This window comes from Pleuronectes platessa, chromosome 10 (genome assembly GCF_947347685.1).
Source record: "Pleuronectes platessa chromosome 10, fPlePla1.1, whole genome shotgun sequence".
NCBI classification, from domain to species: Eukaryota; Metazoa; Chordata; class Actinopteri; order Pleuronectiformes; family Pleuronectidae; genus Pleuronectes; species Pleuronectes platessa.
Window position 1 is genome coordinate 19,540,314 of NC_070635.1, and position 26,354 is coordinate 19,566,667.

General features: G+C 41.1%; 1 protein-coding gene across 3 annotated transcripts in view; it reads right to left on the reverse strand.

Annotated features, from left to right (window-relative positions):
• ano10a (anoctamin 10a) overlaps window positions 1-26,354 on the reverse strand; it is a 26,681-nt gene continuing 327 nt past the window's right edge. The window contains exons 1-14 of one of the 3 annotated variants that reach the window (XM_053431944.1): window positions 26,043-26,131; window positions 23,664-23,819; window positions 23,395-23,592; window positions 22,610-22,744; window positions 21,154-21,273; window positions 20,145-20,329; window positions 19,563-19,947; window positions 17,865-17,920; window positions 17,693-17,767; window positions 17,381-17,569; window positions 17,055-17,246; window positions 16,588-16,716; window positions 5,421-5,537; window positions 1-1,351 (exon numbers count right to left, since the gene is read on the reverse strand). In XM_053431944.1, the coding sequence (XP_053287919.1) occupies window positions 1,310-1,351; window positions 5,421-5,537; window positions 16,588-16,716; window positions 17,055-17,246; window positions 17,381-17,569; window positions 17,693-17,767; window positions 17,865-17,920; window positions 19,563-19,947; window positions 20,145-20,329; window positions 21,154-21,273; window positions 22,610-22,744; window positions 23,395-23,592; window positions 23,664-23,802 (1,962 nt within the window). In that variant the 5' untranslated portion in view covers window positions 23,803-23,819; window positions 26,043-26,131 and the 3' untranslated portion in view covers window positions 1-1,309. Of the gene's footprint in view, window positions 1,352-5,420; window positions 5,538-16,587; window positions 16,717-17,054; window positions 17,247-17,380; window positions 17,570-17,692; window positions 17,768-17,864; window positions 17,921-19,562; window positions 19,948-20,144; window positions 20,330-21,153; window positions 21,274-22,609; window positions 22,745-23,394; window positions 23,593-23,663; window positions 23,820-25,915; window positions 25,973-26,042; window positions 26,132-26,354 lie in introns of those variants that run through there. The other 2 variants (XM_053431945.1, XM_053431946.1) reach the window with 2 other exon arrangements.

Sequence of the window (26,354 nt, forward strand, 5' to 3'; positions counted from 1 at the left end):
TCAGCTTTCAATCTACTTTTTATTCTCTACAGCTTCACATGTGGATGTAAATACCAGTGGACTGTGTCCAGTGCATATAAAACCTAATATTCAGATAGGCATTGCATTTCAAGGCACCAGGGGCGTTACACGAATATATGACAGGAAGGAACAAACCGATACTGATTAGAATAGAAGACCCTGTTCACATCACATGCTGAGATAAGACACATCAACTCGACGGTTTGTTGCCATGATATTTCCAATACAGACGCAAGGATGATTTGTATCATACAAGTTACAGAGCACATGACTGAGTATTAATCACTACTGAACACTTAACTGTGTTCACTTGAATGTTTAAATACCATGTCATTCATAGCAATTATCATTTTTACTTCAAATACTTTGTGTGTTTCAAAGCTTGAATTCGTCTGCTTTGGTTATATCATTTTTTATTTATTTTTTCAGGTTTAGAAATTCAGGTAGAAGGTTTAATGTGCAGGTTTTCTGTTTGATCACATGATGGAGAGAACAGAACCACTTCAAGACAAAGCTCTGATCCAATCAGGTGCAGTGGTTTCAATTTCTTCCTGAATATATGAAGCATGAATAAAGCAGAGGATATCAAATCAGACGGTAGTGACTGAATATGGTAAAACACTATAATAACCATCGGGTTGCTCAAAACATTCAAATCTTTATGAACATTCTCAGCTTCCATACTTGATTTGTGGAAGCAGCGAATGTGCTACTGGGCGACGTCAGCATCACTTATTACAGTGAAGAGTGAGCAGCAGGTTATTGGGTCAGTTCACTGGGTAGACACGGTCATTAGTCACCATTAGTGTAGATGGACTGAAGGGAGGAAACACACTTAACACACAACTCGTCATTCAGGTCCTGGTATAAACTCTATGTTTGCTACAGTCGATTTTGTCAGAGAACAGCATCCCTCTGTGATTTGAACACTTGGCTTCACCCAACTCTTCTCCACTCGTCCCATGTTAACACTGCAGCTCGTTACAGTACATTTCATTTGGAGAGCAACACGTGTGGCGCACAGCTGTGTCGTCTGCTCTTTTTAAATACTAAACCACCGTTTGCCCCGTTCTCACCATTAACCTCAGTGGTGCTGTCATGCTCCTGCAGACACACAGCTCACCTGTGCAGAAAATCAGACATAATAAAGCTTTTGATTTGCTATAATAAAGAAACTATGAACGTGTGTGAGCAGCACATCAGTGTAAACAATAGTATGCTGTGTTAAAGCTGTGACGGGGGGGGGGCGCCGGAGGTCCGTCAGTATCGGAACGCTCTCCTCTCCTCCTCACTGCACCACCTTCCGGAGCTCCGAGGCCTCGAGCATTTTCTGAAACGCACACGACAAACAGAAACATGTTTGTGTTAGTCATTTGCTTCACTACACAAAGGGGCAGTGTGTGTGTTAGAGTGTGTGTGGTCGAGTGTGGCTGCACCTTACAGGGACGTTAGAGGAGTTGGCAGTGATCATGTCCTTGTCTTATTTACTGTCTGCTCACTTAGCCAGATTCTTCTTATTATTTATCACAGTGTGCATTTTGTACTTTCTGGTCAATCATTTGTATCCTGAATAAAAACCGAGATCTGGGAACATGGCGACGTCACTAAAGAGAGTCCAACACAACGAGGACCAGGAGCAGACGACCGCTTCTGTGTCACTGAACATGACAACATCACAGTTTACACACCAACCTTCACACTGAACTCTACAAATACAACAAGATCCGTTCAGGTCAGTGTCTGTCTCCTTCAGGGTCTCTGTTAAAGCAAGGGAGAGTTAGTGGGCGCCCAGGGAGGATGTCGTCCATGGTCTGTTGAGTCTCAGCACAGGGACACTGAGCTTCCTGGCAGGTAGGTACTGTTTGAATCATTCTGCCGACAGCCCGTTTATCAGTGAGACGACTGATGAATTAGACTGTTAATAAACAACCTGATCCTGGTGCAAAGATCTGTCCACACACGTCTGTGAAGGTTGGACAGGCGAGCGCTGAGCAGGTGTGTGTGAGGACAGTGTTTTGGTCCAGCTGACCTCGAGGCTTCTCTTACAGCTCCTGGTTGCTCTTTGATAAATTACAGTCCACAGTGTTGAAGTGAACCCTTTCCCCTGAATGCTGATCTTGGCAGAGCGACTTTTTAAATTAATTAAATCCTCTGTGCCTCGAGCTGGATGCAAAGCAGGCGAGTTAGAACTAAGGTTCAGGAGAGATGGATGTTATTAAAGAATCTGTCCCAGCCGGGTGTGTGTGTATGGGGGGGGGGGGGGGGGGTGGATGACTTCATCAGGAACGTATAACTGCAGTAAACAAGCAGAAAGACTGGAAACTTCCACCGAGGGGAAAAATGAATGGATGTCAGTGTCCATTGAGAAGGGAGCCTCCAACCTGGATTATCACAGCAATGGATCTATTGATTCATAAACATATATATTTATGAATCGGTGTGGATGATGGCACTTCGGTGGTCACAATTAACCATAGCTATACCACTTTTCAACTAAAGGTGGTGGCCCAAATTTGTTAAGTGCTCTTCGGGGCCATATTCACCATTTACCACATGGTCTAAACAAGGTCTAATCTGGATTGAACCTAAAGTGGCCCTATCCAGATAAGACCTTGTTTAGAGCACCGCATGTTTGACCCCAAAAAATCCCACATTTGTTTTAGAATATTTTTGCCACATTTTACAAAGTGTCCACTTAAGGCTCACTTCCATTTTGATCGGGCCACAAGAAGGTGAGCAGGGCCACATCATTGCCTGAAGTGGCCCACATCAGTATGTTATCTAGTTTTGGAACAACCTGGGTGTAACGGCAGATTATCGCTCTTAAACAAATGAAAATGCTCTGGTCGTGATTTTAGAACGTGATTAAGAGATAATCATGACTCACAGCATCAATAAATGCTGAAACCCTCCTCGTGGTTAACCTGCTCTTTAGACTTTATCCATGAAGAGTCGGACGGCACCTGATCAGTGACGCCTCCTCGTTCTCAACTGATCCAGCGAAAGGACGATTCTCACGCTGTGTGTTGTTCTCAGCCGTTTACTTTTTCAGATGTGACACGGTGATCGGCCGTTCATGCAAACATCACCTCCTTTTCCAGAGACTCCCATCCGGAAAAGGTTCCGGGCCATCAGGACTAAAACCTCGCGCCATCTGAATAGTTTTTTCCCGAAGGCAGTGAGGCTCACAAACAAGCCCCCTGCATCACACTGACTCTGCCCCCCCCCCCCAACCCCCTTGCACATAATTTATACTTGATATATTATTGGCACTATCACCAATCTCTGCACCTTAGCAACTCACGTGCCTGTAACTCTGGTACTGTATATTTTTTGTTCCATATTGTTGTTTTAATTTGTTTTTATATTGTTGTTTTTATATTGCTTTTTTATGTTCAGTGCACCAACGAACGACACCAAGGCAATTTCCTGTATGTGCAATCATACTTGGCAAATAAAAGAATTCTGATTCTGATCAGAGGAGAGACGCAATCCCATTGGTTCAGAATGGATCTCAGCCTGTGGTTCAGTTTCAAAGTTTGGTTTCCATTTGGAGAATTAATCACCAGAACACATTTTGTGTTGATGAAGGTAAAGGAGCAGTTTCTCTACTTGCACTGTTCTGATGGTTTAAATCCCTAATATGGCACTAGCATATATTTGCCCTGCCTTGTGTGCACCACAAACACAGCAGACGTTAATGACAGGATCACAACAGTCCAAAGTTCTGTCAACAACAAGAGGCTCATCATGAACCTTCATGTAGCTCTGACTCCCTCACAACGCTTTTCTGTCTGCCTGGTTTTAAAGGCTCACGACAAACAAACTGTGTAATCCACTGCAATTCATTATATTAATATATCTAACAATTAATTCAGATGATATTAATATTGGATCAAACTCGCAACCACAACCCAGTGTGTTAGATCTCAGGTTCACAACAAACACATCGGAGTTAGATTAGATAAGAAGTCGAGATTATAATTATTAATATTATTAATATTACTTCATGATGTCACCCCGGCGTCATCCAAACTTACACACAGACTGAGCTACTCACCCTCCATGGAGCTGCCTCTGCAGAGACCACAACAACAACAACAACAACAACAGTGATCAAACCAAACTTCACTGACACTCTGAGGCAGGTGGGATACAGCACATCAGTCGGCTAGACCAACCATCTCCAAAAGACTGTGACCTTCATTGACTGAGTTCTGCATGTGATTTAATGGTGAAGCTGCCTTAAGGAAACAGGATAGGTTCCTGTGGATAAACCCAGTGAAGGATCTGAGTGAAGGGTTGAACCTGTGACGACACGGAGCTCTGACAGAAGCCACGTGAGAGGGATGATGAACACAGAGCTCATCACAGAAGCACTCAGCCCCGTCGGGCCACATCAAACTAATGTCTGCGGGGCCCAGCGAGCTAATGCTTTACAGTGGAGCCACATCAATACTATTAACATAGGGCACACCATTTGTCTTCAGCAAAGTGGTCTGGGACAGGCATCAAGAGCTCATTCTTCATGCTCAATGTGAAGCAGTGGACCAGCTGAATGTAATGGACACATGCATTAGATCTCCACACTGACTCCAGTGTGTTTGTACGGAGTCACGAGAGCGTTCATAAGGGGCGTGTGCGTGTGTGTGTGTTTGTGTGGGTTTGCATACATGTGTTCCAATGCATGTTTGAGTAAATCACTCCACGATAATACCTGATAAAATGGTTTCATCTCTCTCAACGCAACTCTCAAATCTTAGTCCACTCTGATATCATGTGTGAACTCCTACACACGGAACATATATATCTCATTTTATAATTTCCAAAACCTGACACACAGATCGTGAAATTCAAAAATGTAAAACTGGAAATACTTGTTGGGAATCTTCTTTTGTATTAAGGAAAGTTAAGTAATATTTTGGAAAATACCGAAAAATTAGAAAATCCGTACAGGGTATCCCTAGTGTATGTAATGCATAATTAAAAAAAAATCCTTTTCCCAGGTATCTCTACATCCAATAGGATGATAGACCAGACCTAAGGTTTATACACATCAAAAAATAAATAAATTCCTACCTAAATGGTAGGAATAATGTCATTATGACATCACTATGAAGTCAGAACATGACATCATATAGTGAAGTAATGTATTCACTTTTGCCGTTATTTAGATTAACCAATCATTATTATAATATGTCTATGTCATTATTTGTTACCCTGCAATAAGACTAAATGTTCTATTCTCTTGTATTCTTTAAAACTGTTGCATGTGGCAGCTATACCAGCATACTGATATTTTTCCTTATTTATATACAAAATCATGTATAAAAATATACACATATATCTAAATTATATTGGTATTATAATTAGGAAATACTTCTAGCACATAATCCTACCTTTTTCTTGAAGGCCTCCAGTGATTCGAACTCCAGACGTGACAGTTTGATCTGGATGTGTTTGGGAACGTCTGGGATGAGGAAGGTCAGGATGAACTTGATGGCCAGCAGTCCGTGCTGAAAACACACAACCAGACACATTGCATAGATTCAATATAATGTACTAAAACATATATTAAATAAAACCATTGTGTAATTTTTATATTCAGCTGAAGAACAGGACAGCATGATGAGAAAAGACAGAGAACAGAAGACAAGGACAGTGAGTAAGTGGGACGTCAGGACGAGGGAGACAAGTCTCACAACAAATGTCCTTGAAGTTAAATGAGGACAAAAATAGTCATTGTTCTGAAAAGAGACCATGAGGTCAGAGTATGTCTGATGACATGTTCTGGGTTCGGGTCTGATGATTCTCTGAATCTAAACTAGAACCATCTTCACTGAAAGGGGGAATTCAGACAGATCTCAATCGCGTGTGGAGACGTTTTAACTTTAAATTCATCCTCAAACTCATCTCTGGTCTATAGAAGCATTCAGCCATTGCAGCCATTATATGAATACATTCAGTTTACACAGTTAAAAGCAAATACAAACATTCAGCAGGTTTTGAGTTTTTACTCTGCAAAGCAAAGTGACTCAGCTAAAGAACACGTGTGTTTGTCCTGAAACTATGTGATGCAGTCATGTGCACATGGAGCAGGATCTCAGAGAAAAGTTTCCAACATCTTCTTGAATCTGGAGCAAATGAAGGAACTAGCCAGTATTGGGTTGTGTTGTTGGGTTGTGTTGCTAATAAAGTTTTATGAGCAGATACATATGCAGCTTGTTTGTTTGGACATGTATTTGCTCGGCACACTTGTTCCTCTCAGTTCGTCTCAGACTGACAGCTGACCTGCACACCACTCAATCAGTGTGTTTCCTCCTGAACAGAGGGATGAAGAACACACCCACTGGAGGACAGCCAACTGCCGTCAGCTCCTCTGATTCAGAACCTGTTCCTTATCCCAGTACTGCACTCATGTATGGTCCAGTATGTGGAACACAAGGTTTTGTTTCAAGCTGATCAAACAAATGGATTGGAGTAAGATGAAAGATTTTAAGCTTAAATGCTCATATACAATTTGAAATCAATCTCCAAAGACGGACATCATTTAACTTTTAATTTGACTTAACTGACCTACACCAACAGTCCAATGATGGATGTTACATACTAGTTATGTGCACGTAACATTCAATGAGAAAAGCATTGACGGTTTTGAGCCCTGGTAATGAAGACGTTTCACAGTTTATACTCAGGAGCAGCATTTCACAGACGAAGACATTTTGTCATTCCAGTCAGCACAGTAGCTAATTAAAACAGAAGAAGCTAAGAAATCCCTGAACTTAGTGACTTGACATATTGATTGAAAGTGCGCAATAAACACTCTAGCTCTTAGCTGATTGCTAATGCGATCCAGGGCTAATTTATATTTTTCGGAGCGTTCAGCAGCACAAGGTTATGCAGAGAGCCAGAGGATGATGAGTGAAGACTGGGAGGAGAATGTGAAACGCCACTTGACTCAAGGTTTGACAATAAATTCTGTTTTGTCCGACATCATGCATGTGATAAAACTACAGATGCTACATTTGAGAGGTATTTTCTTTGTCATTGCTTCACTGAGTGCAGTAAGCTTTCGAAGGAACTTGACCTAGCTGATCTCCTTCATGTACATAATTCATCATGTGCTTTCACAATGACTGAGGAGTCCTCTAGACAAAAGACAAAGTATCTAATTAAGGCAAAAGTGACTCCCTAAATATGAAATGTTGCCTCGTCCATTTTGGTGCAGAGAATAAAAGTCATCCTCAGACGAGCCTGCGTCCTGACCTGAGGAGTGTGACACTGAGTCATGGGAGCAGGCAACTAAACTGCTGACACGACTGGCAGACATTTCCACTACTCAGTATTCAGCACTCAATACTGTAACCATGGCACCCTGTCACTGTTAATTGGAAAATTAGCATTTCAATCCTCCATCAATCCAACTGATGAAGAACAACGAAATCTGCCATTTCATGTGTGACAGGAACGGAATATGCAATTTCAACTCACAGGTTAAACTATCGTTCTCAGTGTTTTTCACAGTGACTGCATAAAATGTACTGAACTACATTTACTAATAATGTTATTTTGTCACTAACAGTCATGGTCCATGAGAGACTATCTGGGTATTTGGACAGTTAGGCCTTTGTGTTGGTCTCCAGGCTTCATTACATTCAATTTAAAATAAAATATAGCATTAAAAGTGTCTTATCAAGTCTTTAATAAAGTATAGAGAGCATGTGATATGGTCATTTGAATTCACTGGGTCCAAAAACAGTCCTGTAAGGGTTTAAAAGTAAGTACACTTGGCTATTTAAAGTTTTAAAGTTTAAAGAAGCTGCGTATACGCTGTTTGTATATGTTGAGACGGATGTGGATTGGGAGAAAGAGCGGGTTGTCCACTAACCAGAAGGTCGGCGGTTCGATCTCTGTCTCGCAAACTCCTTATGCAAAAGTGCAACATTCTGAACTCCAGACTGACAGCTCTGCCTGAAGTGTGTGAGTGATGTATGATAGAGAAAGTGATGCACATAGATTCAAATTATGAATGTGTGTGTGAAGGAGTGAATGGGGAATCCTTTATCAGACTGATGGAAAGAAGACAGTGGGGGGAAAAGAGCGGCTCAATGGCACTACCCCGTCCTTCTAACATGGTGCTGATTCTGTTATGACTTGGACATGGATGGCTCCAGTGAATCTAATATGAGGTGGAATATCCTCAACACTCTCAGAGTCAGTCACCTGATCTCCGAGGAACAGACTAAAGACAGAAACACTTCACCACAATCAAAGCTGAAGGAGGCTGGAGTGAAGCTCTGGGAGACAATCACCACGGAAGATACTAAGACACTGCTAATGTAGAATTACTTTTTTTTCTATGATATAACCTACTCATATTAAAGCTGAGACCTGGGACTTTAATGCAGTGTACATTTACTTACATTAGAGTGAATGAGGCTGAATCTCAGAGTCTGAATACTAAAGGAAGAATTTACAAGGTGAAGGTTTTCTATGATGTAAACACACTCAAATGAAAACTGAGACTTAGGACTTTGCATCCATGAATTTACATTAAAGTGAAATAACTGACTCTCAGAGCCTGAAGAGCAAAAACTTCAGAAGCACACATATTTTGGAAACAATCAAATAAAATGCCTCCATGCATAAGAATAAACTATGTAAGTGATAACACTAGGTTCCTCCCAGTGTTACTAAACACCAGCCAATAATAATCAAAACATTACTACAAGGAGAAACACAAGCATTGTTTTCCAACAAACCAATACTGTGAGGCTGTCCTGTTATATAATGTAAGGTTGGAAGATTAAGTTCCCTAAGCCCATTCACAGTAAGACCCTAGACTAGTTCATAGGGGATTCCAGGTCTGATACTTTCACAAATGTCAGTGGGTTAAAACTAATCTGATTATCTAAAACATAGTCTGTAATAAAATTACTGTGGTGGGCTGCTAAAAATAACCTTGGACATACAGACAATTTGACATATACATATGAGAAGAGGAGCATTTGGAACTTTATTTCTGTGGAGTGCCAACAAGCATTCTGTCTTTGCTGATATTACTTTTTGATTTTATAGGTCTAGATTCAATTTAAGATTTAAAGGACTCATCGTATGCCCATTTTACCACAAGTTGATATGGTTCCTTGGGGTTTTAAGGAAATGTCTGTAACATACTTTTGTCAAAATACCACAAGGATCATTTAAAACAGCACCTTTTTACCCAACCCCTGGCTGGGATCAGCTAACGTGCTAATATTTCACACTGAATTCAATGAAAAGAACATAATAACAAATGAAACCTTATTTATATAACTTATACAACATAATACAAAAATGTTGGTAACTTCTTCTAATAAACATTTATATAAGATAACTCCATGCATCCTACTGTTAAACTAACTGCCCACTACCTGGTCAGGTGCAAACAGCAGAAATGACCCCAGATCACTTAAATATGTTGGAAAACCTTTTTAATTATCTCTAATTCAGGCTATAGCATCAAAGAAATGACACCTGACTGTGTGCTGTAAATGCGATAATGACATATGATGTTTACCCTCAGTAATAGACAAGCTGCTTAAATGCAAGAAGCATAAAACAAGTGTTTTACTACCTGAGGATCCATTGAGCGAGAGGAGCTATAATTTCAACAGATACCTGCCAACATTTAATAAGAGCCTGGCGGCTGCAGATGTCCCATGGCAGCACTTATTAACTTCCTGGTGGCACCCAAACAAGCCCCTTTATGAACCCTTAAGTGTCCCATTTCTAGTCCGCACTCAGTTACAGCAGTGCCTGCAACTCAGGTGCGTGGCAATGGATGGGTTAGCCTGACTCACTATTTGGTTGGGCCACACACACAGATATGAATGGGAAATGCAGCATTACAACCAGCACTGTGGTCATCTTTCTGTGGGACATGAAGCCATTCCTTTGACCACCTCTTCCTCCTGATGCATGTTTCCAGCAGCTCAGACCCATGAACCTGAGGTGATTGTTTTGCTGTGATAAACTGTGAGAATAGTCCAACACTGATGGCAGCAGTTGACGAGCTGAATGATCCACGTTTGCTTAAAGGGGACATATTATGAAAATTCCACTTTTGTAGTGCTTCTACACGTTAATTTGGGTATCTGGCATGTCTACCGTCCCAAAAACTCTGAAAAAAAAACAACTCCCGCGATTTGTTGTGTTTCCTCTGTGTCAGAAACAATACGCTAGAGTGCGTCAAATGGGATTACGACCGAAATAAACGCCACAGTCACACCATGCCCATGTAGGGAGTCTCGCTACATGGCCTTGGACGAGCGAGCTAACGCTGCTGCTACCCGTCAGACATTTAAGTGGCCGCATAAACAAGGGACCCCCGGGACACCTCTAAACATTGACTCAACAGTGTAGAAGGATGCTGCTGCTGCGCCAGCTCAAGCTCCCAATTCTCCCACTGCGGGGCTGCGCTGGGGAGCTGGGGCTCTTGTAGCCGGGCTCACCGGGGGTGGTGTGGCAAAGGGGGTAGAGCGGGCACTCTCCAACATGAAGGTTGCCGGTTCAAACCCCACTCTTCCCCATCTGCATGCCGCAGTGCCCTTGGCAAGATACTGAACCCCTAAGTGGCCCCACATAAATGTTGAGTGTACTAAAAATGTAAGTCGCTTTGGACAAAAGCGTCAGCTAAATGACATGTAATGTAATGTTAGGGGGGCTGGGCACTCAAAACAGGTCAATCTGAGGAGGGCTGTTTTAGACAGGGTAAAAAGGTGCTGTTTTAAATGATCCTTGTGGTATTTTGACCAAAGTATGTTACAGACATTTCATTAAGACCCCAAGGAACCCTTTCAACTGTGGTAAAATGGGCATAATATGTCCCCTTTAACAAAAAAATGGGAACATTTTTGTAAAGTAATACCATGTGAGTTGTAGATGTCTTGGAGTTAATTGACATATACGTAAATCATACTAATGTCATGCGCAGGTCTGTTTAGTTCAGTGTTCAGATGCAAAGATAATAAGGTTTTTTGGCACTTGATCCTGTCAACAAGTCATCAGCAACATGCACATACAGGACACCGGCAATTTGTCTTCGAAAGCTTTCTGTCAAGTAAAAAAATTCTTGCTTTTATACACATCAACTTCCATCCCATATAAAGGTTTAATCTTTCACTCTACTGTGCCATTAGGTCATGATCACACCGCCTGTCTGTTGAGGAGCTTTGTGAGCAGACTCAGTTTATTCAGTTCTGTTGGCTCGGCTGCAGCGAAATGAGTAGATTATACCAGACAGACCTGCGACTCTGGAAGAGCGTCTCTGTTTCTGAAGCAGGCTGACCGGTTGCCTGGTTACTGCTCAGTGATGTGTGTAAGCCCTACAAAGTAATTACCCAGGTATCATAGCACTGCTGCTGGAAAGCGAGGAGACGCTGCCGTCCCACCTGCCCCCGCCACAACCCCATAACCACGATAACCGGGGCTGAGTGACTTCCGAATCAATCTTCTCTTTCTATTTAAACAATGGAGATTAAAACAATGGTAAATATAAAGACGTTTGAAACTGTTGGATGAAAAACACATTTGTGACTGATGCTCGGCACTAATCAAATTAGAGTGCTGGGCTTATGATGATGATGATGTTCTGCTAATAGCAACATATGCCCTCCTCTTAGTACTCCTATTATATATATATATATATTATATCTATTTAAGTAACTGCCTAAGTAATAGTCTAATATGCATATATCTATTATTTATTTATATTAATATCTTCTTATACTAATGCAGAAATACAGTAACAGCCACGTGCGATCATCCTGTGCCATTGCTCTACATACAATAGCAACAACATAGTGAAGGGTGTATTATGTACATATTCTGCAATTTTATTTTATTTCTATTTTAATTCTATATGCCTTTTTAATCTCTTGTCTACCTCTTTCTGACTATCTGCTACTGAAACAAGAGAATTTTCCAGAAGAGTGTATATAGCAGCCATCTTGCTGAACGGTAACAGGAAGGAACGTGCTTGGATTGTACAATCATGTGGTGACTCAGGTTCATCATGGCTCGCTCTCCCTCAACCTCTCTGCTTCTCGGTCAACACCCTCCTCACTGATCGTTTTTTCCATCTGCTCTCTCCTCTGTTTGCATCTTCTTTTCATTTGCTCACTCTTTTTCACTTCTATCTCTACACCGATCTGAGCCTTCACTCTCAGGCATGTTGTACAATCTAAAGCGAAGAGCGCACACATACGCACAGACAGGTCCAACTGATCTGATGTGTCATCACATACGGGATGGATTGCTGACACACACACACATCCACACGCACACACACACACACACGCACACGCACACGCACATGCATATGGTGAGGGAGAGGGTTATAATCTAACACAGGGTGCTGGCCTCCTTTTTTTCCCTGTGTTCACCAGAGCAGCACCTCACCTTCTCTACTTCTTCATGATGGGGCAGAGTATAAGTCACATAGAGAACATCACCCCTAAGGCCAGTATGCAGTCTACTGCTATAAAAAGTCATGTTCACTTCTATTCGGCCCAGGAGGGTATGGAGGGAACAGGATTGATGAGCAGTGATACGCTCACTGTTAGCACACGAGTTTGAGACTTTCATGTCCTACCATCTCCTTGGCAGAGTAATCAGCAGGATTGAAAGCCTGCAGCTCTGCTAGCAGCTCCTCGAGTCTGGACATCAAACCCAGACTAAACAATACAAAACTAATAAATGGAGCAATCAACAAACTAAAGATTTTGTAATTCTTTCAACATACTCGGTTGTTAGGTTGAAATATTACGTTTGCTCTGAAGATGGCAGTTAAGGTCACGGTATCATTAAAGTGATAAAAAGTAAGTTGCCGGATTTGGAATATAAATCAACTGAGTAAAGCTGGATTTAAAACTACATGTCAGATGTTCAGACTTATTCCCCTTCTTCCGAAGGTATCTGTGCTTTTTATTGTTTATTGCCCGAAACGGACAACCCAACATTCACATCCGTTTACACTGTGCAGACTTGAGAGAGTAGCTTTCCTCTTGTGCTCTCTCTATCGTGTGTTACACAGCTATTTGTGTAGCTTTTTATCTGAATAACTGTGTGCAACACTATGAATGTCTCTAGAGAGACTGTGTGAAAAATGTGTTTATAGTTGTTCATAGCAGCATCACAAAGAAGGAGCGAAAAGATAAGCTGTGATAGAAAGTGATGAACAATGATATCATACAAAATGTGGATAACAACTTTTTCAATCAGTCCCCTAGAAGGCATTCATAGGATGGCCCTGAGAGCTCAACGAACAGCAACTTAAGAAAACACATGCAAGTTGACAAAACACAAACAAAGTAAGAACACATCGTCATCAATTTCACAACACAACACAACACATTGCAGAAATGCGCAGCAAATAGACAAACGCGCAGCAAAGAGAGAAGAAACGACAACAGCAGTGTTTCCAGAGGACAGCTAAAAGTGATGGACACTGCTGCCACAGGAGACACAAAAACGTCCAATACATCATACAAATTTTGTTCCACACAGGGTTCGGCCACCCGCGGCTCTGGAGCCGAACGCGGCTCTTTACCCCTCTGCAGTGGCTGTACAGTACAGTGTTGCGGCTTTCAAAAGTGCCACAAATGTTTTTGTACTGAAATAAAAAACTGCTAAAGAGAGAAGTGCTAGGATTGGCTCTTCTTTTAGATGTGAACAGCAGGACATTGATGGTGTGAAGTAGCTGTGAAATGTGGATCGTCCGTTTAGAAAAGTTAAATAAATGGGACAAAGTGGACACTTGCACCAGGTCTCAGTTAAGCTGCTTAAGAAGGGGGACTGTAATGTCTCGTCATTTGTCAACCGAGTCCATGAGCCGCGTGTCTCAAACTTGGTTATTTTCCCCACTCCACTATCACTAGGGTCTATTTTTCCAGCTCACAACAGAAAATAATGAATAATTGCGAGAGGCACGGATGCAGCACCTCCAGGACACTTCCTCCCCGTGGTTATAAGAGTTGTAAAGTTTATCAAGTATTTCAACAAAGTGAATTCAGAAAGGAAAATCCAGTAAGGTTCACGTGTTCTAAATAAAGTCTATTAACTCATTCCAGCTGTAAAACTGGTCTGTCACACCTAATGTCACATGTTATACATTAATCTGTACCAATACACCTCACATGTTTTTAATACACTTGGTCATTTGTAAACGAAGCTCACATTTAACAACAGTATCTACAAGCTGCTTTCTCTACGTCTGTGTGGAAAGTTAGAGAGACTTTTAAGCCCAAATCCATATAAAGGGAAGATTTCTCATTATTTTAAGTCATTATTTTGAAGAAGTTACTCATTCAAATGACTTGTCCATCACGGTGGTGGGAAATGCTTTGGCGCTGCTGCTAGTGAGGCCAGCCTGGATAACAAGCAGACAAAGACGCTTGAACAAGAGCATTTTAAATTACGTTGCAGAAACTACAGTCACTTTACCTCTATAGTCATAACTGAATAACTGGTACTTTCAGTCCCTCATCTGGATTTTGGACTAATGGTTTGTAAGACTGCCAATTGTTAATGTGGACACCTGAAAATGTACATACGAGTCAGACCACCATGAATCTGTCAGAGATTAAATATTATTTGTAAGGATGCTGTGGATCTGTTGGTCAGTTGATTAAATTATCTCAACAGATATTGTATTGATTTTTATGACATTTGGTAAAAGTATGAATACATAGGTTTTATATCAATGATTCACCTCCCCTATAGTGTAAGCAATCAGGACAGCCACAATATTAATGGCGGCGGACCATTAAAGGGGGTTCCTGGGACAAAACACCACTCATGGATTCATTGCTCTCAACCTGCAGCGGCCTCAGGGATAGAGAGAGGCTCAGTCAATATCTAACCCAAAGAGAGGAGGGTTTGATTGAACACAGGGTCATCCTGAAAGGTGCTGAGCAAAAGAAAATCACACATAGTGAACAACTTTTCCATGAACAGAGGAGTTCATCAGGCACCTCTGTGAGTGCGGACCACACGTTCAATCGAAACATGCAGTGGATCAATATGACCCAGTTTCTTCCCCAGCAGAGAACTGCCACACAATGAGTTACAGTGGACTTTATGGAGCATTTTACATTCGGAGACAACAACTAGTTAAAATAAGTATCCCCCTTAGAGCATAAACAAACAAAAGGTGTCTGTATGAATTTCCTGAAAAGACAACCCACCCTGCAACATCCACCCCATTCAATACAGCCCCCTATTTGTCTGTATGTGACCCTCGCTCGCACACACACACACACACACACACCTAAACAATAACAGTCTGACAGGTATTTATGCAGACGCACATGCACATAAAATCTGTCCCTCTCACTCATTGTCTTTGGCTCTCTTAATCGCTCACAGGTCTGTGTGGATTGCATATGGACTCTGGCTCCATCTAGTGAGCAATAATCTTCAACAGCCCCTCAACTACAGTATTGTACTAGAAGTTACCCACATGTACAGAGCAGCGCTGTGTCTCCATGTTTCAGTCAATTCACTCAACCCCCCCATGTGGTTGTTTTGACCCAACTGGACAGTTCTCAAGGGTCTCCCCATTATAAACTCAAATGGACTTGTCCCTTATAGACTTAGAAGTTGGCTGGGCTTCAGTTGTGTTGCTATGAGACAAGTGATGCCTTGTCTGTGCACCAATGTAGCCAAAAGCAGGGCATTATTGATCAGAAAATTATCCACAATCATATGATGTCACATGATAAGTGACATCATAAAGAAGTCACAATGAAGTCAGAAAATGATGTCATGCATAGTTCAAAGAGAGATTTTTCAGGTTTCCATGTCTCCTTCAAGACTATAGACACAACATAAAGCTTACGTAAATCAAAAAATCATTATGAAGTTAGGAAATTATGTAATTTATATTAGTAATGCATTAATTTTTGTAACCAAAAAGATAAGAAACACAATCTACAGCTTTTTTGTGATTAACAAATCATTTTTCACCACAGGGTATAAATTATGTAATTATGATGAAAAAATTATCTCTCTCATGTAGGTTGTATTTTGTTTTGTTTGTCTATCTAAAAGCTATAATAGAATTACAAAAAAACTATTGGACGAATTGCCAAAAAGCTTGGAAGGATGTTGCATGGGTAAGGAAAGAGCCAATTAGGTTTTGATGTTGATCTGGGTCGGGGATGGACAGAGGATTTTTTTTTCACTTGTTTTACATTGCAAGATAAACATTTTGTAATTTAGTGCAGTTCTCAAAGAAAGCTGGAACCAGTGAATTTAAATGTGGTTTTATAAGGGGACGGTTGTGCTTTGGGGGAGGAATGAGCTCCCTGAGTGCCATTCTAGTTACATAAAAAAGTTAGCATTGCCTGATTGGTGTTTGCACAGTGCATAGGGTAGGCATCACCCCTGTGCTGATCTTCATTTTATAATATGTCAAACAAGAACAATCAGTATACCACTAATGCCCTGCAAATACAGCTCAGATGACGTGTACATGTACATAGGAGTGCCTTCGTGTATATACTGTATGTTAACATGAATTACCTCAATAGCCACTGTCCAGAGAATGAGCTGGGTCTCTGACTCAGGGAAATAAGCCTTGACTTGCGGAGACATCCCGATCAGTGCAAAGTTGGTCACAACAGCAATCACACTCATGGCTTCAAAGGCGAGCTGAGCAAAGAAACAGAAAAACAGTCAAAAAATGGAAAGTATTTGTCCACAGCATGGAGTAAGTGTTCCCTTGTTCTTCATCAACCTGCACAGTAAATGTTAAAACTCAAACTAAACTAAACTTTGTCTCCGGGGAAGTATAATGTTCTCATTGACAGCTTACTCAGATAATATTTCAGAGGGAGTCTGTATAATTTATTGTCCTGAATAAAGCTGAACATTTGGTTAACCACAGTGAAGTATAACTGTGACTCCTTTATTTAAAAAAAAACTCCATATTGTTATATGTGAATCTAAAAATGTTAAGTGTTGACATATCCAGCTGTCTTTGCTCGCACCTGCCAGACTCCTATGTTCGCTGCTGGCTCGGAGAAGGGTCGTTTAAACACGCGGCACATCTTGAAGGCATCAGAGTAAACCTCAGTGATGTTGTTCAACACCACCAGGACGGCAGCCAGAGGGTAGACGCAGGAGAACAGACTGACATAACCAAACAGCAGGAACTGTTCCAGGTAGTCATCAAATGTACCCTAAGAGAGGGATAGAAGAGCAGAAGACAACATGGACGTATGTAAACAGTAATACAGACCTGATTAAGGTTAGGCTCAAGGGTAAGGCTGCTAAATCATAACAATGAATAAGAGAAGGGAGGATGTAAACATACCAAGTACGTGCTCATTTCTGCCTCCAGGCGAACCTGGTCGGCTAAAGGAAGCTTTAAGTCCTCGAGAGTTCTTCTCTTCTGGACTTTGTGGATCATCTTCTTGTTGCGTCTCCTCTGGAGCCAGTAAGGCAGGAAGGCCTCCATGAACTGATTCAAGATCTGACTGGTGATCAACAAGGTGGCCAGACTCTGGACATACACACAGAGGAAGACGAGAGAGGTGGGGTGAGTGAAGGAAGAAAAAGATAGAAAGACAGAAACAGAAGTAAAATAAGAGAGGATGAGAGAAGGGTGGATGGAGGGAGGACATACCTGTCTGAGCAGCACCATATCGTGCATGACGAAGGCGATGTAGAAGAGCGAGGCGAAGCAGTTGAAGAAGTTGAACTAAAGAGATAATGATGAAGCCAGTGATGATAATTTGAACTCTGATTACTGAAGGATGAAATATTTTTGAAAAGATAAGTAAGTCGTTCATACTCACAACTAGTACTTTGAGGACCAGGTGATTCTGATATGAAGACTCTAGTCTGTGATTTTCTAAACACAAAGGGAGAAACAGGGACTTTGAAAACAAAGGATTGGCCCCAAAAAACAGCACATCTCTCATTACTTCATATAATGCATCATGCACAATAGTCAGTTGTGGGATAATTTATTTTGTTGTTGCTGTTGTCATTATTACCAGTCACATGATGATTATTACCCTTGAGTGAGTGTGTGTGTGTGTGTGTGTGTGTGTGTGTGTGTGTGTGTGTGTGTGTGTGTGTGTGTGTGTGTGTGTGTGTGAGTGGATGAGTCTTTGTGTCTCTGGGATAGAAGGATCCATTTGTCGGCTGCATTTGAAGGAACCGTTGAAATGGGACAGCCTAGTCGCGCAGCTATGAAGCAGTCGGTCTCCGACAGGTTGCAGCCCGTGACCTGAGACAGAGCTTGTAACTGTGTTTCACTGACTGGGTTGATACAATGAAATATGTTGCACTTGTGGCAGTGGCCCGGTTCATGGCAGCTGGTGTAGCATGACTTCTACAAACTGGGCTGGATTTACATTTCTCCCTCACAATGTTATCTTGTTGCACTTGCCGGATTAAATGACTTCCTCCTTTATTCTTACTGGTGCATATAGTTGTGACCTTACTTAACTAATAGCCTAGCTCCAGCCAACTTTAAACCTGAGTTGATCCTTCTGAATAAGTGACAATAAGTGAAACATGTGCAGGTGCATGGTTCCTTGAAGAGGATGATGGTTTTCTCCTTAAAACCTCTGTGCACGTACACAGGTTTTTGACTTAGAATACCAATTTGTGGACCAACATGGAAGCTGTATTATCAATAAATGAATCTGAGAGAACTTTGAGAGACCAAAACTAAGAGAAGAGTCAAGAAACGTCTGTTCATGTCCCAATAGTCCTGAGAACACTGATGGAAAATACCATTCTGCACTTTTCACAAAAAATAATATTTCTGCAAATGACCCAAATAAGCCATGATGCTGGTATTATCCTTACCCTTAAAACACTTTGGACAAAAGCTTATAAACAATATTTGTGATGTAATAAGTGATTTTATCTGGAGTTGCAACAAAACCTTATTTAGGTTTTAAAGGTTCAGTGTGTAGAATTAAGTGACATCTAGTGGTAAAGTTGAACGTTGCAGCTGCATACCCCTCAACTCCCCCTCCCATTCAAAACTTGAAGTAGAACCTCTGGTAGCCTTCAGTTGTCATAAAAGGTGATAAGATTGTCCAGTTTGGACTATTGTAACAAAAGATGGTGGCCTCTATAGTGAGGACCCACTAGCAATGTAAATATAAAGTATTTAAATAGAACCCATTCTAGGGTAAAGAAAAGAACAATCATTACAGGAAACATACTAGTGAAAACATCACTAGGATTATTTTTTATTAAATGTCTACTAATAGACCCCTTTCACCTAAATCTTACACACTGAACCTTTAAGATGAGATCTTTAAATTGCTTATTTTTCAAACAAAAGGTCCTAAACCTGAACATATCCACTGTCCTTTAAGTTAAAAGAAGCTGAATGTCACATCTGAGATTCAGGAGACAGATAGTGTCGAGGATTTTGGCTTCATAAATGATTTAGAGTATCAGTTGATGTCAGTGTCTGATTTGATGTATGTTTTTTTGTATCGACACTCCAGTGTCAAGTAACAACTCACCCCACTCTGTGAGGAACTCCGCAGCATATCTGTAGATGAGGTTCATAATCTCTATGACCACAGCGTAGATAACACTGGGGATGAACAACAGTATGCCGGTCCAGAATGTGGGATCCTCGTCGTGCACTGTCAGTGCCCACCCTTCCATTTGGAAGTAGATCATCATTACGTAGAGGGACAGGTAGATGCAGAGCAGGACAAAGGGCAGGGACACAAGGTACACACGCAGCTGCCTCTTGGCGTTGGGGTAGAGTGGCTCCTCGCGGCCCGTCACAGAGTTGAACCCAAGGACACCATGGAAACCAGCCCGAGGTTCTTCAAAGGCTCTCTTCCTGCTCAGTGTGCCCCAGCGGTAAGCTAGTGAGGCACTGCCCCGCTTCCATAACTAGTGGAGGAGAGGTTCAGCTGATCAGTTTGAGGTAAATCAATAAAGCTATGACAAAAATATGCTTACACCATCCATCTGCTCTTATTATCACTTCATTGTATATAAATTATTTAAAAGTCAAGTTCGCTGACTGGTAGTAAAAATGACAGTATGAATTTGGTTTATTTAAAAATCTGAAAAATCACTGTCCGTACCTCCAGGATAACAGTACACCAGACCAAGTTAAACACAGCAAAGACCACATATTTGTCGTAGTCCTCCCAGTCAAACAGATAGTAAGGTACTCCGATGAGGGCCATAGGCAGAAGGGCAAAGGTGAAGTACTCAAGGAAGCCAAAGTAGAAGGCCAGGCCTTCACCATAGTAGTGCCTGATGTCATCTGGGGACAGAGGACAAATAAGAGAAGAGGAATAAAAACATCCATCAAGGTAAGGAACAGCCCTGAGCTGGAACTCTAGACCCCCAGTCAATGGTTGGGGCATATATCCTCATTGCCTGGACAATTCATGAGTAGAAAAGGGGGAACAGCTTTAGGATTAATCCACTACTATAGGGGTGGGGGGGGGGGGACAACTCCATTTTCACAACTTTACCTCACCGAACCTGGTGAAGACTGCCTGATCTAATCTTAATAAACATTTATGTATGTTCACCCTGAGTTGTCGGTTAGGCTGCTTGTTAAAAGGATGACAGCAGGTTGCAAACAACAGCTCAACTAACAATTTGGCAACCGGTTTATAAATCCAGAAATCAGCCCAACATCAGAGTAACTGCCATGACAGCAAGTTCAGTTTAAAAGAAATGGGTGGTGGTAGGTTAGAGTCTAGAGTACAACCTCTAATCCAAACACACTTCAGCGAACACCATGAAAAACAGCCAACAATGGAATAAGGGATTAATTCTACTTTACCAATAGACCATAAGTAATGCCTATCATTTTAATGTTGACAGGACAGTGTGATATTGCATTTATTAAATATCTATTAAATATATAAATATGAATATGTATGAATTGAAATATTCCTGCAAAGTTAAAGTTAGGTCATTAAAAAAATTATTATAGTTCATTATCAAATAATAGAGTTTATATAGACCTACTGTGGTCCATGATTTATTTTCATGAATAATCAACACTTCAAAAAAAACTACCCACACTCCCCAATTTTGTTCCCAGATCACACTCTGGCTATTTCTTCCACTTACCAAGAGGCTGCAGGGACAACTTCACCTTCTTGTACCAGGAGAAAGACAGTCTCTTCAGCTCCTCCCTCTCGTGGATAGGAAACAGTTGGATCAAGATTCCTTTGGACTGCATCCTGCGAACTAACATGGAAAGAAAATAGTTACTTCCTGTGTGGTGACTTTTCTGTAATGAATGTACTTCACCGTCACTATCAAACCAAACTGATCTTATTTTATAATCTAAATGATGATAAGCTGAAAAGTCACAATAAGGTGTTTTGATAAAGACTTATTAGCTCAGAGGTTTGAATTAAAGACAGATGTTGCTGCATTTTTATCCCTCACTTTTGTTTGTCTGAACTCCCTCAACAATTAAAAATGCAGCTTAAACTTCTTTAAAAAAATAAGTTTTACATTCAGGCACATAATTACTATAGGAGCTAGCCCATTCTCCACAGTGCACTGTCTATATAGCAATAATTCCTATTGTCTGACACGGAGTGACTAAGTAGAAGTACATGAAAACTCTATCATTTTATCTGCCATTTCTTGAGTGCATCATTTGTCGAAAATGATTACATTCTGCTTTAACACCATTTTTCAAAGACAGCCACTGAATAGAGGAAGCCTATCTCCACTGAACGTTCATTGCTTTCTTATCTCATGTTGGGAATATTTCGCGGCATTTGCATATTTATTGTTTCCATACAACAGACACAGGCAGACATACTGTGTTTAGTCTGGTGAAGGCAGAGTTTTACTGCCTTATTTCATTACAACTTATAATCATTACAATAATAACTAAATATATGTAATGCATATGCACCACAATAGGTTTGGTGTCAGATAATTAAAAAACATTCATTATCCATTTAGAACAACATTTAACTGTTATTTCTGTTCTGCATTGATTCACTGAATATTTTTGCAAGTAAATCAGGGTTTAGTCTGTAGCACAATTAATGAAACAGGCCCATTAAGTGATTCATTGGTCCAAGGTGACATCTCTACATTACTTATTTTGTATAACAAATACCATAAACCATAATTTTGTATATTTATGAAAATTTCAAAAACAGAAGAAAGGAGTAATTCATATTCACTGAAGAGCAGCTTGAGCCAGAGAATGTTTCTGATTAAATATTTATCAGAAAGTGGAGTGGACTAACTGATTAGCTGAGTGTTAATAGTTCTGGTGATGATGATGATAATGAGATGTAGTTAATTTATAGGAGAATCAAAGAACTTGTATCGATAAAATAACCACATCTGCTTTTGTACCAGACACATTAGGAAAGATCCCCACTTAGCAAAAGAGTTTCGGCCCAGATTTGGACCACATTCCACATTCAGCCCACAGGCCGCAAGGAAGCATGGCACAAGGGCAATCTGCTGCTGTTTGCCAAAGCGACACCACATGTCAACCAATGGTGCCAAAAGTGGCCTGAATTAGTTAGAGGCGTGGACAATCACTTACCGATGGACTTTCCAGGGTAGAGCTTGACCTGCGTGTATCCTGGAACATGAGTTTCATCTTTGGCTCTTAACGTGTCCAGCTCATGTTTAATGATGTACTGGCACTCGGCCATGCTGAGGAAACTGTCTCCATCACCTGAGCAGGTCCGAGATAAACAGTCACCATGACACTCAAAAGACAGGCATGTAAGAGTGAAACGAACACTGCAGTGTGACAATTACAGAGACTACGGTTTGTTCTGAAACTACAATTCATTTGACTTTTGAAGAATTTTCATGATTAGACATACTACTTTAGAAAAGTGGGTATAATTCAGCAAAGCTCCAAACAGGCAATTTCCAGCAGCATTTAATTATACAATAATGATTTAATTATTATTGCTTCAAAATAAAATAAAAAAGTGAATTATATGGATTGTATTTTCTCGGAGCCAAGACATCTATGAATATTTTGTCTGATCAAAAGTCCAAAAACCAAAGAGATTAGATTAACATTGATATATAACAGAGAAAAATGTTTGCTTAAATTCAAATTGACAAAGATTATTCATTCTGTCGACAAGCTAATCAAGAAATGAAATATCACTATTTGATAAATTATCATTGTTTGGTCAAATAAACAAATAAGTATAAAACTAGGGTTTTATAATCAGGGTGCTTTCAAATACCATTAATAGAAGAACCCTGGTGGTGAAACAGTTACGGGTCACGTAACATCACAGCAGTGTCCAGAGTTCAATTCAGAAACCAAACAACGGCCTTCATGCAGAATCCCCTAAACTTCACCTTTATAGTCTTTGAAGTTGTGCTTGTTGTTGGAGGTGAACGCCCTCATGGATCCATCAGTGAACTCCTTGAAGAGGCCCACCTCCTCAGCACCAGAGAGCAGCCTCTGCCAGGAGGCCCCCACGAGGAACATGTTGGGGTTTTGCTTCTCCTGAGCCCCGACCCCAGGGCCCAGCTGCTCCACCAGCATCTCAGCACCTGGGAAAATGGCAGGATTAAAAACACTGGATGAAAAAATTAAATGTTAGGAGAGAGAAGAAGAACTCTACCTCCATTTTGCTGTTTGTCTCTTATCCTGCCCAGCAGCCATCCAATTGCCTCCTCCTTGGTATCTGAGGCCAGCTCCACCACCACCAGAGGAGTGAACGTGGAGCCACTGCTGTCAACTGATGGCGTCTCTGGCGACATCCCTTCTCCCTGAGTGCCTACACAGGAAAGAAGTGTGAAATGACAAGTGAAGAAGTGGTCTTCTATTTGTTTCCCAGCCATAAATCTGATTAAAGTAATTTCCTGAATGTAAAAAGATATAAAACACTTTTTATTTCTCTGGAAACTTAATTAGGTTGTTGTTGGTATTTGACCACTTGACACTTTGGGGCTGATGTAAACAAAAACAAAGGCTTTTCACACATAATGTTCAGAGCTCAATGATAATCACTGAATTTCTCTGATATCGCTGACATTCATTACCAAACACCAAACAATCCAAGTGTGCACCAAGTTCAATCAAAAGAAATAATAAGAATAATATAACAGAGCAGTGATAATGTGGAACAAAGGGCCTAGTCTAACAGGAATGACTCAACCTTTTCACAAGGCGATTAATATCCTATCAGCCACAACAATCTCTAGAATTTTTACTCAGCCAAAAATAAAAAACATCCAGTGAACACCAGTTCTGTGTTGATAAGAGAGGCCAGAGGAGAATGGTCAGACTGGTTGGAGCCACCAGAAAGGCTACGGTAACTCAGATAACCTCTCTTTACAATTTTGGTGAGCAGTACTCAGAATGAACAACAGGTCTAACATGAAGGTGGACGATCTACAACAGCAGCAGAGACCACGCCGGGTTCCACTCCTGCAAGAACAGAAACCTGAGGCTGCACTGGACACAGGTTCACTGAAGCTGGAGAGTTGACGACTGGGAAGCGAATCTGGATTTTTGATGAGGCTGCAGATAGTGGACTCAGAATCTAGAGTCAACAGTTTGAAACGATGGAGCCAAACTGTCTCGAGTCAACAGTCCAGGCTGCTGGTGATGATGATGTAATGGTGTTGGGAATGTTTTCTTCACAAACTTTGGACCCTTAATCCCAATCAATCATATTAAAGTCAGTGCCTATCTGAGTACGGTTGCTGACCCTGTTTATAGACACAGTTTACCATCTTTTATTGGCTACCTCCAGCAGGATAATACTCCATGGCACAAAGTAAACCTAAACTGTTTCCCCGATAGGGAATTCCATTAACTTCAGTAAGACCTTAGTGATGTGGTAGAGAAGGAGATTGGCAGAATGAACTTGAAGTTAAGAGATCTGCAGAAATGATGTGATGCAGTCACGTCAGCATGGGAATCAGCGAATCACAGCTTGTGAAATCAATGACAAGAAGTACTGAAGCCGTTTGAGATGAACTACCCATCGTGTTCCTAATAAAGTGTAAAATAAAGGGAATAATCAACCTATTAATTCCACAGACTTTCTATCTGTGTGTAGAGCACATATCTTGTAAACTGTTCAACTTATCTGCTTCACACTTGGTATAAGTATTGTTAAATGCCCAGGGAAGTGTAGTGCCCAGTTGGGTTTGATTTGTACAGGCAATTCCTTAAATATTAATACAAATTTAATTAACAGGCAACCAGTGCTCTGTAGCAGTAAATGACAGTGTGCTAACTGTCAGTCTGCGGACCGAGTTGATCATGTCTTCTTCCACATCCTCGGATAAACTACAGCAGCAGTTGGCAACATGGTCAATCACCACCAGATTATTTAGCTTAATATTGAGCGGAATTACAGAGCTTAGTTATTTTGAACAAACCTTTGAAATAGACAACATGCAATGTGAACAGTGATGAAGCAAATTCAGTTTCATTGAAATACAATGACTATAAAATATTCATTGCAGATAAACCAGGTAGGAAGAACTTTTCTAACTGCACCATAGGTTTACAGAAGGAGTGTCAGGGTGTTTCCACCCCGGTATGTACACTGAACTCTGACTAACAGCATGAGCTCATCATCACCAGGCAAATCGATGATAATATGTGCACGGTCAATTGATTTATCGCAGATCCATAAACTGTGAGGCTTGAGGCCTGGGGAACAGATGACAGACAGTCTACTGACAGAAACAGCTGATCGACTCACACAGTCAGGGGAGGGCGGGTGGGTTATGTGGCAGCGAGGCGTGTCAGTGACGAAAGCATTAAAGGGAAGAGAGCAGGATTCATTCTCTATGAGGAATACACATTTAATGTGTGTGTGTGTGTGTTTGTGAGAATATGTAGCCTGATACTTACCCTGATCTCTCTTGCTTGCTCTCTGTATAGCTCTGTACTCTCTTTCTCTCTGTGTGTGTGTGTGTGTGTGTGTGTGTGTGTGTGTGTCTGTGTGTGTGCGTGTGAGAATATGTAGCCTTATACTTACCCTGATCTCTCTTGCTCGCTCTCTGTATAGCTCTGTACTCTCTTTTTCTCTGTGTGTGTGTGTCTGTAGTTTGGCTCTCACCCTGATCTATGTGTGTGTGAGTGTGAGTGTGTGTGTCTGTGTGTGTGTGTGTGTCTGTGTGTGTGTGTGTGTGTGTGTGTGTGTGTGTGCTCCTGCCTCGGGGCGGCTGAGCTGCTGATGTGTGAACAGTCAGATTGTTGTATAAACGTCATACCTCTATAGTGTGTGTGTGTGTGTGTGTGTGTGTGTGTGTGTGTGTGTGTGTGTGTGTGTGTAGAGGCTCCTGCACCC